Genomic DNA, 14,000 nt, shown 5'->3' on the forward strand with positions numbered 1-14,000 from the left:
CTATTGACCAATTTAAATTAGGAAAGGGAACTCTTGAAGGCATCTTTTGGGTGAGAAAGAGGCCAGATCTCCGAGAGCAGCACATACTGCTATCTTTGAGATGTACAGTGACCCTATGGTACAAATGGAGGGAGAGTTGGACTGGGAAGAGAGGCTATTTTTTCCCAGCAAGGTTTTGTTCACTGACGCCCCAGTAGGACGTGACTCCCGGATCTTTCAGGCGCAGGAAGAGAAGGGGCTTACTCGGGTGCACCAAATATGGTCAGTGGGGGCTATAGTGCCTTTTCCTACTTTGCAGAGGGAATATACTCTAAGGTGAATTTCTTGGCATTTGCTCAATTAAGACATTTCCTACACAGTCCTGAGGTTCATCGAGATATCATGAGAGGCGTTTCTTTGATGGAAAGCTTTTGTGTATCGCTCAGAACCCCCCCCAAATTAATGTCTAAAATATATAAACTATTAGACAGTGATGGGATTTACACAGCCGCACACATCCAAGCCTGGGAAGGGGACTTGGAGGGACAAGGGAATAATGAAAGATGGGACTCTTGTTTTCAGGGCCTGGGGAGGCACTCCATGTCTACTGCAATGAATGAGAATGAATATAAAATGCTATTTCAGTGGTATTTGAGCCCAGACAAACTGGCAAAATGGTACCCCAAGTTTCCAAATACCTGTTGGAGATGTGATACTGCTTTAGGAACCTTCCTTCATAGTTGGTGGTCTTGTCCGATAATACATGATTTCTGGGTACAAATTCAGGGGTTGGCTAAGGAAATGTTGAGGGTGGAACCTCCTCTGCTTCCAGAGCTATGGCTGTTGGGGATGTGGAATGGAGAGCTTTGTGGTTCTCACTCGAGACTGGTGAAATACCTGGCTATTGCGGCCAGGCTGGTCATGGCGAGGTGGTGGAAAAGAAAGGAAGCGCCTGCTTGGAATCTAGTGGTGATCAAATTAGTGGGGATCAGAGCCATGGAAAAAATCACGGCATGCTGCCGAGATTTGTTAAGTAAGTACGGGAAGATTTGGGAACCTTTTGAAAGTTGGCTCCAAGATCATCAGCACATATAACTGGTCTCGAGGGAATGGAAGCCTACACATCATAGCGGACCCCAATATGGGAAAGAGACAAGGCATTGGTCTATATTACAATAACTTTATTACACAAATGTTATCAGGCTATGAGGTTTTGTTACTATTTTATTGTTCTTGTTAAGACGTATCACTGTACCATTTTAGATGTTATACTGTATGGGAAAGGTGGGGGGGGGGGGGGGAGGCGGGAGGGTAGGGTATACAAAGGAAAAATCTTGGATAATGTGAATGTCTCTGGTGAGACATAGCTGTAAGAAAAAAAATACATGGCTTGTATAACTTACATTGTCCAAATAAAAATGTTAAAATACAAAAAAAAAAAAATAAATTCTGTAAAGCATTTACAGAATAAAACAAATTTATTTTTTTGATGAACACAACTTACTAAAATCTACATAATTGTCTTAAAAACAGTCTTTACAAAGATTTTTCTGTGATTAACTGTCATAAAATGAAAGATGCGTATTTGAATGCCGACATTTTACCAAAATGTACAGATACAGCATTAAGCAAAAATTTCAGACCATAAAAAAGTAACTTACATTTCTAGAAGTGGTAAAAATGCTTGTAGTTTTATATTACATTTGGGAATGCTAAAGACCTCGTAATTATAATTCCAAATCAAATTGATGGAATCACTCACTTCTCAAAAGACATACATTACATAACTTTAACAAATGTAGTATTCACTGATTGATTTATAGAGTGCCAGCAATTTAACCATGGATACTGATTTATAGTAATTTTTCTTGCAACTTGATGTGTATAGGTCCACTGATCAAAGTGGAGGTTCAAAATGAATCATTAACAAATTGCCAATTAAAAAAATGTTACTATGAAAATTAACAATTTCAAAGCCAGCATTTAAGTGCTATTGGCTTAAGAACAAAACCTTTAATGTGAACATTCAACTTTGTGCAACCACCCTCACTCCATATAGCTATATATATATATATTTACTTTTCAAGTGCCAATTAACAATTTCCATGAACTTTTAAAAAATACAAAAACCCCCCAAACTTTTAAACCATTCAAACATTGTGAAAAACAGCAATACATAAAACAGTGCCATATATCCAGAGCTTAAATTATCCTTACCCCTAATAAAACAAGATATAAATTCAACACCAAACTATCACAGCAAGCATTGTAGAAGAAAAATCCTAAGAAACTTTTCAGAGTTGTCATAATTATATTAGTGCAATAACATGGCTATTGCTGCTAGTTCTGCAGCAACTGTAGTTCTTGGGTAGTTTTCATTGCTCAGTGTAAAGGACAAATCTCAGTTTGGGACAGTTTTAAAGACAGCTTTACTTCTTCTAAACTGGTGTACTCTCTTTTCCTGGAAATAAAAAAGAAATTAAGATGTAATTATTCCTCACAAAGTCAACAGTTAACAGAGAAAGCTGCACAAAAAATAGTGTTAAGACCATTAAAATCCATTGCTCATAAGAACAGACTTGGAAATGCATAAACAACCAGATTCAAAGCATTTGAGCAGTACATATACCCCACTAGGCGATGGGTTACAAACCAAAAAATATGGAACTAAATTAGATCAACCAATTCTGTCACTCAGCTTGCAGATCTCATTTATGCAGAAGTATGTGCTGAATGACATGTATGAATCTAGTCTAAAGAGATTATCATTTTAAGCCACATGGAATGCTTAGACCACCCCTGGACCTTTTTCACCAGAACCTAGGATATTCAGCACAGAGCGCTAAAAGAACTCAAATATGAAACTTCAGATCAACAATTTGTGATCTGCAACCTATCATTAAAATCTGCCACATAGCCTGTAGCCAATGCCACATTGCCTGTAGCCAATGTAACACCAGATTTTATAAAGGTGATCCAGAATATTACAGACCAGTGAGCAGTCGTTGCTGGACAAAATGGATGAAGCTATTTTTTAAGCATTGCTTGTCATATAAACTCAGAATTTGTAGGTATAAACAACATGTGATTGATATTCTTATCTGTATTTTCAGGCAACTTCTGAAAAAGTCTCACTAGAGACTTCTCAGGAAATTATAGTCATAGGATAGGAGGCATCATTCTATTGTGGATTACAACTGATTAAAAGATTAAAAAAAAAAAAAGTAGGACTAAACTGTCAGTTTCCCAATGGAGAGAGGTGAAGAATAGCATGTCCACAGAATTGTACTGAGAGTAACATTCATTAATGATATAGAAAAGGGAACTAGTGAGATGACCAAATTCATAGATGAAAAAATTATTCATAGTTATAATAAAAAAAAGCTGATTGTGAAGAATTATAGAAGGCCACTGCTAGGCAGGAGAACTTGGCATCTAAGTGGCACATTACATTTGTTTGGACAAGTACAAAGGTGAAAAAAATCTTGATATGTACACAGTGCCATGTTTAACAGCGTCACCACCGAGAAAAAGGATCTTGGGAGTCCTTGTGAATGAAGGCAGCAGCAGCCAAAAAATAAAACAATTAGTACTTTTTTGGAAGAGAATAAAACTGAATATCATAATGATTTGCGAGGATGGATGGTACGACCACAGCTTGAGTACTATATGAGGTTATGAACTACCCCATCTCAAAAGATATAGCAGAATTATAAAAAATAAAGAGAAGGGTAAAAATAATTACAAAGGTGATGGAATGACCCCTTATGAAGAAAAGCTAAACAGGTTAGGGCTCTTCAGCTTGGACAAGAAACAACTGAGGTGATATGATAGAGATTTATAAAATTGTGTGTGGTATACAATAGGTTAACAGGGAACAGTTATTTACTCTTTCAAACAGTACTAGGATTAGGGGGCACTACATTAAACTAACTAGAATATGATTGCATATGTTTGTCAATGTATTGTTAGTATAATATTATTTGTGTATGTATTAACATGTAAACCGCCTAGACGGATAGTTCCCTACCCATTGTGCGGTATATAAGAACTGTAAATAAATAAATAAATAAATAAATAAATAAATAAATAAATAAATAAATAAAAGCAGATTTAATGCAATTTAAGTATTTTTCAGTCAATATATAATTAAGCTATGGAATTTGCTGCCAGAAAATGTGGTCAAAGCTAGTATTAAAGCTTAGTTTATAAAGGCCTGGACACATTTCTGGAAGACAGGTCAATAAATTAGACTTTCATGCCTATCTCTTACTTCTGGAGTGAGCAACATGAAAAGGACTTTTCTAGGTTGGATCTGCTGGGTACTTCCAAGTGACCTAGACTAGCCACTGTTAGGGACAGGATGCTGGGCTTGATGGACCATTGGTCTGACCTAGTCTTATGTTGCTGATTAATTACAGTACTGGGAAAAGTCTAAGGAAGATATTTATAACAAATATGGAGTCAAGCAATAGTATTTCTCAAGCATGGCATCAGAGAAGGGGATTAGACATCTCTTAAAGACGATGCATTTGTTTTTAACAAGGTGTTCTGGTATTAGTTTCATGTAGTACACATATACTTTACTAGATCAAAATAATTATTTTATCGTATTTGTTCGATTGTAAAACGCTCACTAATTTCAGTACCACCACCAATTAAAGCTTTGCTTAAAAAAAAAAATTCTCAGAATATCTTAAAATTTCTTAGGAATTTCATAGAATTTTTAGAATGATATTTCTAAGAATGATTCTAAGAATAAAATGAAACTCTAAAATATATCTGCCGAGGTGTATAGAAATTAGAGCCCATTATCCAGTCCCCTTTACGAGCAAGCTCCACCATAATGAAATAATGGTGGCTCCACACTTGGAAAATGCGCCACTTTATGAAAAAATGGAATTGCGAAAGCGAAGTGGAGCGATAACGGTCAAACTTGGAGGTGTTTACGCGTAAAAACAAAACATGTGGTGCCATCTGCAAAGCACAGAAAAATTTGAAAAAACCTGCAATTCTAAGACGCACTCTGTTTTTAGAGATGTTTATGTGGGGGGAAGTGCATCTTAGAATCGAAGAAATACTGTAAGTTTGGGGTTTTGCATTGTTGGGAGATATACCTCCATCTTAATACAAACCTAAAACTCAAATACGAACACAAAACCTACAACAGTGGGCATTAATAAGTGCCATTATTATGAACAGAAATCTCCAGTGGCAGTCATGCTTTCAGCAGTGGGTTGCCATTGATCTGTGATCTGAGTACAACTTCAAATGTTTTATTTCTTTCTTAACAGCAATATTATTGCTCCAGATTAGGTATTGTGAAGGCATAATCAAGTTTGGTTAAGACTATAGCCTGTTTTAGCGGTAGTCATCACCAGCAAGAAGGGGGAAAATCAATTGTCTTGATCAGAATGAACAAAAGTAATTTACAAAATTTTATAATTGACCAAAATAACCACACAGTTTATCCTAACAATCAACTTATAAAAGGTCTCAATGCCAATAAATCACACAAAAACATTTAATCCATTTATTCCACATCAACTCCTTTAATAAATCAAATTAAAATACTCATATGCCAAAAACAAAGAATTATCAAATAACCCTTAAATTTACATAACTCCACTAACACATCCATACCTATTAACCACCTTTCTTTTGATTATGTATCAATGCAAAACCATTTCAGCTACAGAGTTAAACTTATAAAAATTAAAAATATAAAAAAGGCAAACATTTTTAACACCTTTGACTTTATATAATTATCAATTTTACAAAAAATTCCAAGCACAAACTTGTACATTAGAACATAAAATATAAGAAAAATAAGTCAGCAAAAAGGAAACACTCAACAGCTCCATTACCTTCCATAAAGACCCATAAAAGGGAGATCCACCAGAAATGGGGGGAAGATTACAAATCTAAATCATGAAAAACAATATAGCAAAATGCTAGAGATATTATAATCACCTGACTTCAAACATCCTCAAACACACTGACAGATTTCTCAACAGTTTTTTTTATCCAAAAGGGACTAAATGTTTATGTTCAAAGAAAACATCTAACATTAGACATTTTAATCATACATTTAGAAGAGTCTAAAAACAAAATCACCTAAATCTCTTATTTCCTGATGCTTTTGCAGGAACAAATGCCGCCTGTCCCTCATCTGATTCATAAATAGATTCTGTAATGACTTTTCTTGTAAAATATATGTCTGTTTCAAAGGCAAACAAAATCAGCAAAGTGGTAGAACTCTTAAAAAATGCAGTTAGATCTAAACTATCCTTAGACATTTATGAAAGCTCCACAGCTGACACTGGCCCCTCTGTACATTTCTTAAAGAGAAAGTTAAATACCTTATTCAGCAAGGGCAGTGCATCACCAGCAATTTGAAGAACCTCCTTCAGATATTTCTTGAATAGTTCTCGAACTACAGTCAGACACAAGGGACATTCAGTCCTTACATTCAAATGCCTCACTATTCTCCAACATCTATTTGCGTTGAAGCTCCATGCTATCTTGGGCTGCATCTTTAAAATTTTGCATTGAAGCACTTTGCAGTTCCAGGGCCTCTATCTTCCCAGCATGATCCATCACTGAGCCTTCTACTCTAGCCAATTGCTCTTTTGAGTCCCCAATTGAAGAGTCCACCTCACCCATTTTCCAACTTACAGTTCTCTCAAGTGTCATAGCCTGCCAGATTAATAGTTACAGGTTTTTCCAAACAAAGTCCAGTAAGATACATTAGGTAGTGAAAACACCAAGGACACATCTTATCTTCCTCTGTATGCAGAGTCAACACCTCCTCGTTGCTGGTATCTCCAGTCCTGGGGAGCCTCTGATCTTACTTCTGGGCAAGACCACACATGCTGCTGGCCCTGCATCTCCAAACACTCCCAACTCCACACAGGATCCTTGAGGTCATCCCATGGCTGCCCCAAGACTCTGAAAACATGCCCTCCTCCTGAACCTGGAGCCAGTGGACTAACAGCTCTTGGGGCTGAACAAGATGTTAGCATCTAGCCAGTAGGAATGCCCCCCGAGTCTCCAGACTGCAAGATCAAACTTGCAAACTGTGGGATAATCACATGAGGAAAAAAGACTGGGTTCCAGGGGGACAGCCCCTCGTCTTCCTTTTTCTTTTCATTATCAGGAAAAAGTATGATGAAAATATTCAATAAAGAAAACCCCACAGGCTGTAAAGCAAGTGTTAAGTGTTTTAATCCTCCAGCACCATCTTGGGTCTTAATTTCTGAGCTTGACAGAGTGATTTGCAAGCCTGCGACTGCTTAACAGTGCTGAATTCAGTCCGCTATCCAATTAGACAAAATAAATTTGGTGAGGGCTATGCCAAGTCTATTAGGATTGTAAAACATGAAGAGCTGCAAAACTTCGCTATGTGGCAGAGTTCTCTTTTTGTAGTAAACCTAGGCTCTCTGGCAATGCTAGGTATGAAAGACTTTCTCCCTTTCATGTGTATGTGGCCTCAGAATAAAGGTACGCTGTACAATAGATTGATGTGGAAAATGGATATGAGTTTTGAAGTAATTTTGGGTGTATGCAGAGCACCACCCTATTGTGGAAGAACTGCATATAAATAATGGATAATGAACTAGGGCTTAGAGTTTGCTGACTTCTGGCTGATGTTACTGCCATAAGATACACTACTTTCCATGCCAAGAATTTGAGAAAAGCCAATTCCATTGGTTCAAAACACACTTCATTAATTGAAACAGGACAACATTCGGTTTCCATGGAACCAGAGATTTAACATGCCACCAACCTTTCATGAATCTTGACATTAATGGGTGAGTTGAGATGGGTTTACTGTAATTATGTGGTAAGCCACAAAGGTATTGATATGTACTTTAACTGAAGACATAGCGAGGCCTAGGTTGGAAAGGAAGAGCAAGTATTTTAGTAAAAATCTGGGCTCGCATGAGAAGGAGTCCAAACATTCTGATGACCACAGTTAGAATCGCTCTTCCATTTGAAACTATAGGACCTCCTTAGCTGACGGTTTCCCTGACCAAAACTATTACATCTTCTCTCTCTTTGGGCTGAGAGCAGTCTGATGATATTGAGTGTTCAACATCCAAACTGTCAGGTTGAGGGATGATAGATTTGAATACCCTCATCCTGAATTAGTAGGGCAGGGTCTATTCCTAGACAAGTAGGAGGACTGCTGGAAAGCTGTACGAGATAATGCAAACCATATTTGTATGGGCCATGCTGGAGCTATGAGGATTAGTTGAGCTTGATCCTGTAGCACTTTCTGCACCGTTTTGTATCAGTGGAAAAACATACATGAGACTTGCGTTTCAACTGAGTAGAAAACCATCTTGTGCTAATCTGAAGTTGCTGGGTAGAATCACACAAATTTTTCAGCTTTCTATTCTGCACTGATGAACATAACATAAGAATATAAGACTTGCCATACTGGGTCAGACCAAAATGTCCATTAAGCCCAGTGGCAGGATCCCAAAGGGTAAATTCCAAGCTGCTTATCCCAAGAATAAGAGGTGGATTTCTGCAACTCTTCCTTTATAATGGTTAATGAACTTTTCCTCCAGGACCTTGTCCAAACCTTTTTTAAACATAGCTACATTAATAGCTCATTGAGTACAAAAATATTTTCTCTTAGTTTTAAATGTATGACCTAATAACTTCATTGTGTACTCTTCGAAAGAAGAACAGATTGTTTACTCATTCCATTCCACTCATTTTACAGACCTCTTATCATATCTCTCATCTCTCTTCCAGGTTTTAGCCTTTCATAGGGGACTTGTTCCATCCCGTTTATCATTCTGGTCACTCTTCTCTGTACCTTTTCTAATTCTGCTATATCTTTTTTGAGATATGGTGACCAGAACTGCACACAATACTCAAGATGAGGTCACACCTTGGAGCAATACAGAGGAATTATGATGTTCTGTTTTATTCTCCATCCCTGTCCTAATAATCTCTACCATTCTACTTGCTTTCTTGGCTGCCCCTGCACACTGGGCAGAAGGTTTCAACGTATTTTCAATGATGAAAGATTTGAAGACCCCACAAACTGAACAGTGCTGGCTGTCGACTGTTGCAGATACCTTTGTGCAAGCATAAAACTCTGCTGAGCTAAACCATTATGTTGGAGAGTCCCAGAAGATATGTGGTTTGTAGGACAACCTGAAATTTTCTGGCCCACTGCCAGATCTTCAATGCTTTCTGACAGAGGCCATGAGCCTGTGCTATCTTGTTTGACAGAGTATGGCAATCTGATTGTTAGTCTGTATCAAAATGCTTTTCCCATTGTGAAGATGCGTGAAAATCAGAGTGCTTCTATTTGCTCTCAGTTCTAGGAGATGTATCTGAAAATGACTGAGTGCCTTGGATTCAAAAATGTCCTGGATGGGTGGGTGCCCCATCTCTTCATGAAGGCATCCATTGCCAAGATTATCTGATGGGCCAGTGAGAGAAGTGTTTCCTGCTGAAGAATATGGGATTTCAACTACCAGCATAACTCCCTTTTCATTTTTTGGTATAAATTTACTGTTGTCAAGGGCCAAGTTAGTTTGTCCCACTGACATTGCAGACCCCACTGGAGGTGTCCAATGTGGTGGCAGGCTAATGTTGTAATTATGTGTGTTTGTGGATCCTTGGGTGCTGAGGAGGTGACCATACCTACGGGGAGGAGCCCCGTGAGGAGCCACAGCACTGGGCTAGATACGTACTACACAAACACAAGAGTTCTTTTATTAAACAGCTTGAATAGAACCACCAGAGGTGGCAGTAGTGAGGCAGTCTCGTAGTTGCAATCTCAGGGACCTCGGCAGAGGGAGCCCTTCTCTCCTAGATGATGTCAGGAGGTTCCGCAGCAGGTCTCCCAGCAAGGAGATACTGTGGATGAGATAGACTGCGAGTTACTCACTAGGTGTTTGCTGTTGTGTAGAAGGTACAGGCACTGAGGCAGAGAGAGCAGGCCCTCAAGGAGCGAGTACCTGTTCCCTGTAAGGCACCTGAAATAAAGCAGAGGGCCCCCGAGGAGCAGGTACCCAGGTTAGCATATACCCCGAAGGGCAGAGAGAGAGCGCTTCCTGCGGCAGCACAGAAGCGGCAGAGTAGCGTAGACAAGAACGGATTCGAGTCCTTGCTAACTCGGGGAGCTAGCAAATGAGTGAAGGTAATATACCCGGATGGCGTGATGTCAACATGAGGGAACGCCCTCGAGGATTGCGCCAAGGGTGGTACAAAGATGTGGGTTGCACACGCACCCTAGTAAGTACCTGGGAGGAGCAATAGCGGGAGGCTGCACCATAGCCGTTCCGGGGACGCCAGAGAGGTCGGCTTGTAGACACGGCGGTAGCCATCTTGCCCAGGTAAGTGGGAGGAGCCGTGTATAAGGTGAGGCAAATGGGGTGAAGCCATCGAGGACCGACGGACACAACAGCTAATGGAACTAAAAGAATGGCTTCCACTGTATGATCCAAAACAATCAGGACTGCTCTGGCTATCAAGCGTGAGAACAGCAGTTTGTAAATGATCAATCTCATAGTGCTTGCTCGTCATTCTGATGGCAGAAAGGCTTGTCTCTTGCAGAAAAATCTATCCATGTTCTGATGAACTTTATTTTCTAGTTTGGGATTAGATTAGACTTTTTGAAATTTACCAGGAAACCTGATTTCTGAAGAAGATGAATCGCCTTATGAAGTGAATGCAATACTGCTTCTTGGGAGTTGGCTGTGAATAGCCAATTGTCCAGATATGGAAACACTTGGACACCCTGCCATCACAGCCAGGCATTTGGTGAAGACCTTCTGAGCTGCAGAAGGGCCAAAGGGAAGCACTTTGTATTGATAATGGGAAACATTCACCTGGAAGAGAAGCTAGAGCCAGTGGGAGGAATGTATTGGTATAATGAGCATATGCATCCTTCAAATCTAGAATGCACATCCTTTCCTCCTGGATGTAGGGGAGTACTGTGCTGAAAGAATTCATTTTGAATCTCTCCCAGAGAAAATGTTTGCTCAATTTTTTCAAGTCCAGAATGGGTTTCAATGCCCCTGAGGATGAAAAATATTGGGAGTAAAATCCCTGTCCATGTTATAGCACAGGGACTGGTTCTATCGCTCTTTGCTGAACGAGTCCACTTCCAGTTGGAACTGCATTAAGTGATATAGATCCGAACTGAGTCGAACAATGTGGAAGGGGTGATAGCTGGGAGAAAAAATATTTAGACTTTGATTTTGAAGCCCCAGAGGTCCTTGGTTATCTGGAGCGATTCTGCTAGGAAGGATTGGATTTTGCCTTCCACTAGGAGAGACTGTTGCGCATTCGCCAGGATCATAAATTGGGCCTGCTGTGTAGTCTTAGGTTAACAGCTAGATGCTTTGAAATATGCTTTGATTGCATTGAGCAGCTTTGCTTAAAATGTGAAGTCAACAACTGCTAGTGTGAAACATGTGCTGATGACATCCATATCATTTGCATGAAAATGGACACTGCTGCTGTGAATGTGTGCTAAACCATGTGCTTTGTGCAAGAGTGGAACCAATGTAGTAGCAGCGTCAAGAGGTACCAGTGCACCACGCGTCTGACAATGTGCTGCACTTCGAAGATCTGTGCTTCACTGCTGATGCTCTGATGGCTCCATAATGCAATGTCTTTTCCGTTGCAGGGCAGCCAGCAATACTTGACACACAGGCTTAGGCCTGGTGTGCTGACTGGGAAGTTTGATGAACTTCTGCTCAATTCATGTCCGGGTGAAGCAGATGAGGTTGCGCCATAGGAAGAGGACAGACTGTAGTTTCTAAGACTTATGCAATGCCTTCAATTCCATATGCCCTGAAACATTATGTGAGTGGGGACATCCATCTACAGGTATAGCAATTTGTCTGGTCGTGGTCCAGACTGAAGTACTGGTAACAGTTTATCTGTTGGTAAGGTACATTACCTTACCACAGACAGTTCTTAAATCCACTGCTCAATTTGCTTTTTGCTGGACCAGCTTGAGAAGGCAAACAAAGGAAGTTTGGGGGTTTTTTTTTTGGTAGCACTAAAAAAAATGCTGTTTTGGGTGCTACAGGGCAGCGAGGCAACTGAGCAATAAGATACTAAAGAAAAAACTGAAAAAATTTAGAAAGGGGGTATATGTCTATGCTCAGGCTAAAAATGACTGAGGAGGCTCATGAGGCAATCCCTGAATGGGAATTCCCACACATGTTCAATAGAGCCAAAAGCTCTACTAGCTATGAGAGATGAATCTGTTCTGTGCCACTGGATGACATCACCCACATCATGGCTAATTCAGCCTGCTTATCAGTGGAAAAATCTCCATACAATGGAGGCAGTACATAATATATTTCATGTATATTCACTGGTGTTATCTTGAAAACACAATAGATATGTAACCCTCCAAGACTGTAGTTTGACATCCCTATTCTTGGAGCTCAGACAATATGCTTATTTCCTCTTACTGATGCCAACCTGAGGTAAGTGATTTTTTTTTTTAATAGATTTTTGGTACTTTAAAGGAAATTAAGAATGAACAGATAGCAAGTTTGCTTACCTGTAAACTGGGTTCTTCACAGACAGGATGAATCAGACATAATGAATAGGTGACATCTGATGGCACAGACATGGGCCCAACTTTCAGAGCTCAGTTAACAATCTTACTGAGCATGTGTGCAAGTTCCCATGCATGCAGGATGACTCATGAGCCCCTCAAACTCTTCCAGAGCTTAAGCTTAAAAGAAGTAGTCAACTCTCTAGGGAGGCAGGTGGTAATACGCTTGGCTGATTCATTCAGCTGTTTACACAGAACCTTATTTACAAGTAAGCAAACTTGCTTTCTCTGTCAACACTAGGTCTGATTCAGCCATAATCCATGAAAGTCCAAGCTGAATGTTGCACTGTCGCACAGTTGCTTAAAGACAACCTAGCCCTGGCCAGGTGGAGAGTGGGCTACTGGGTGAACAGGCTGTGCATAACTGCTTGACCAAAATTACTGTCTCCTCAGGACATGCTATCTGTACAGCAGTGGGATGTAAAGGTGTAAATGGTTTATTTATTTATTTATATTCTTTTTTATACCGAAGTATAGCTGAGTGCCTTCACCCCGGTTTGACCACATAGAAGCTTTGTATGTGTACTCAATATAAGTGGCCCTGAGATGAGCCACTGAAGGCACCATGGCTCATTTGATAAGCCTCAAACAGTGTAATCTGTAAGCTATCAAATGCATAACAGTCTGATACAGTCCTGCAAGTCAATTAGTTTGTTTGGCAACCCCCTTCCTAATCTATTGGGATCAAACGACACAAACAACTGAGAAGCCTGACTGTGAGGAATGAGTCTCTAGGTAGTATAGTAGGGCTCTCTTATGGTCCAAGGAGTAGATGCCCATTTTCCTTTGTGCATATGTGGTCTTGGAAAGAAGGTTGGTAGCACAATAGCTTAGTTGATTGGGAAAATGGACACTATTCACAGAACCACCCTGTGATAAAAACTGCTGGTATAGTGAATAGGAAATCAGAGCCTTTAATTCACTTACTCTGAGCAGAAATAATGGCTACAAGAAATTTTCCAGGTGAGAATCTTCAAGTCCATTGACTCGGGAGGTTCAAAGGGAGAGTTTTTAAGTTAAGGACTATATTGAGGACCCAAGGCACTGGAGGTTCACCAACCTAAGGCTTGAAATGAAACAGAACTTTAATGAACTTTGATACTAGATGGTGGAGAGAGATCAGAGCCCTTTCCACTTACTGGTGATACTTTGCAATGGAGATGAAGTGAAGTAACTGAAGAGATGCCAAGGCTTGAAGACAAGAGGAAGAACAAACTGAAGTCCGAGGGCTACAGGAGAAGGGATCCAACTGGCTGGGCCAACACTATGTCAAAAACCTCTTCCATGTGAAACCACAGGGCCTTCTAATTGAAGGCTTTCAAGAAATCAGCAGATCCTCCGGCTCCTTATGGAGTAAGGAGAAGACTACTTCATGATCAACATCTATGTCAAAAGCCAGGGATGGCAG

General features: G+C 39.9%; 1 protein-coding gene across 5 annotated transcripts in view; it reads right to left on the bottom strand.

The window, feature by feature from the left end:
* Positions 1 to 1,435: 1,435 nt before the first annotated feature.
* DAZL (deleted in azoospermia like) overlaps positions 1,436 to 14,000 on the bottom strand; it is a 533,025-nt gene continuing 520,460 nt past the window's right edge. For all 5 annotated transcript variants that reach the window (XM_029589246.1, XM_029589249.1, XM_029589250.1 and 2 more), the window contains one exon: positions 1,436 to 2,440. In XM_029589246.1, the coding sequence (XP_029445106.1) occupies positions 2,381 to 2,440 (60 nt within the window). In that variant the 3' untranslated portion in view covers positions 1,436 to 2,380. The remainder of the gene's footprint in view (positions 2,441 to 14,000) is intronic.

Source organism: Rhinatrema bivittatum, chromosome 2, assembly GCF_901001135.1.
Source record: "Rhinatrema bivittatum chromosome 2, aRhiBiv1.1, whole genome shotgun sequence".
Taxonomy (NCBI): Eukaryota; Metazoa; Chordata; class Amphibia; order Gymnophiona; family Rhinatrematidae; genus Rhinatrema; species Rhinatrema bivittatum.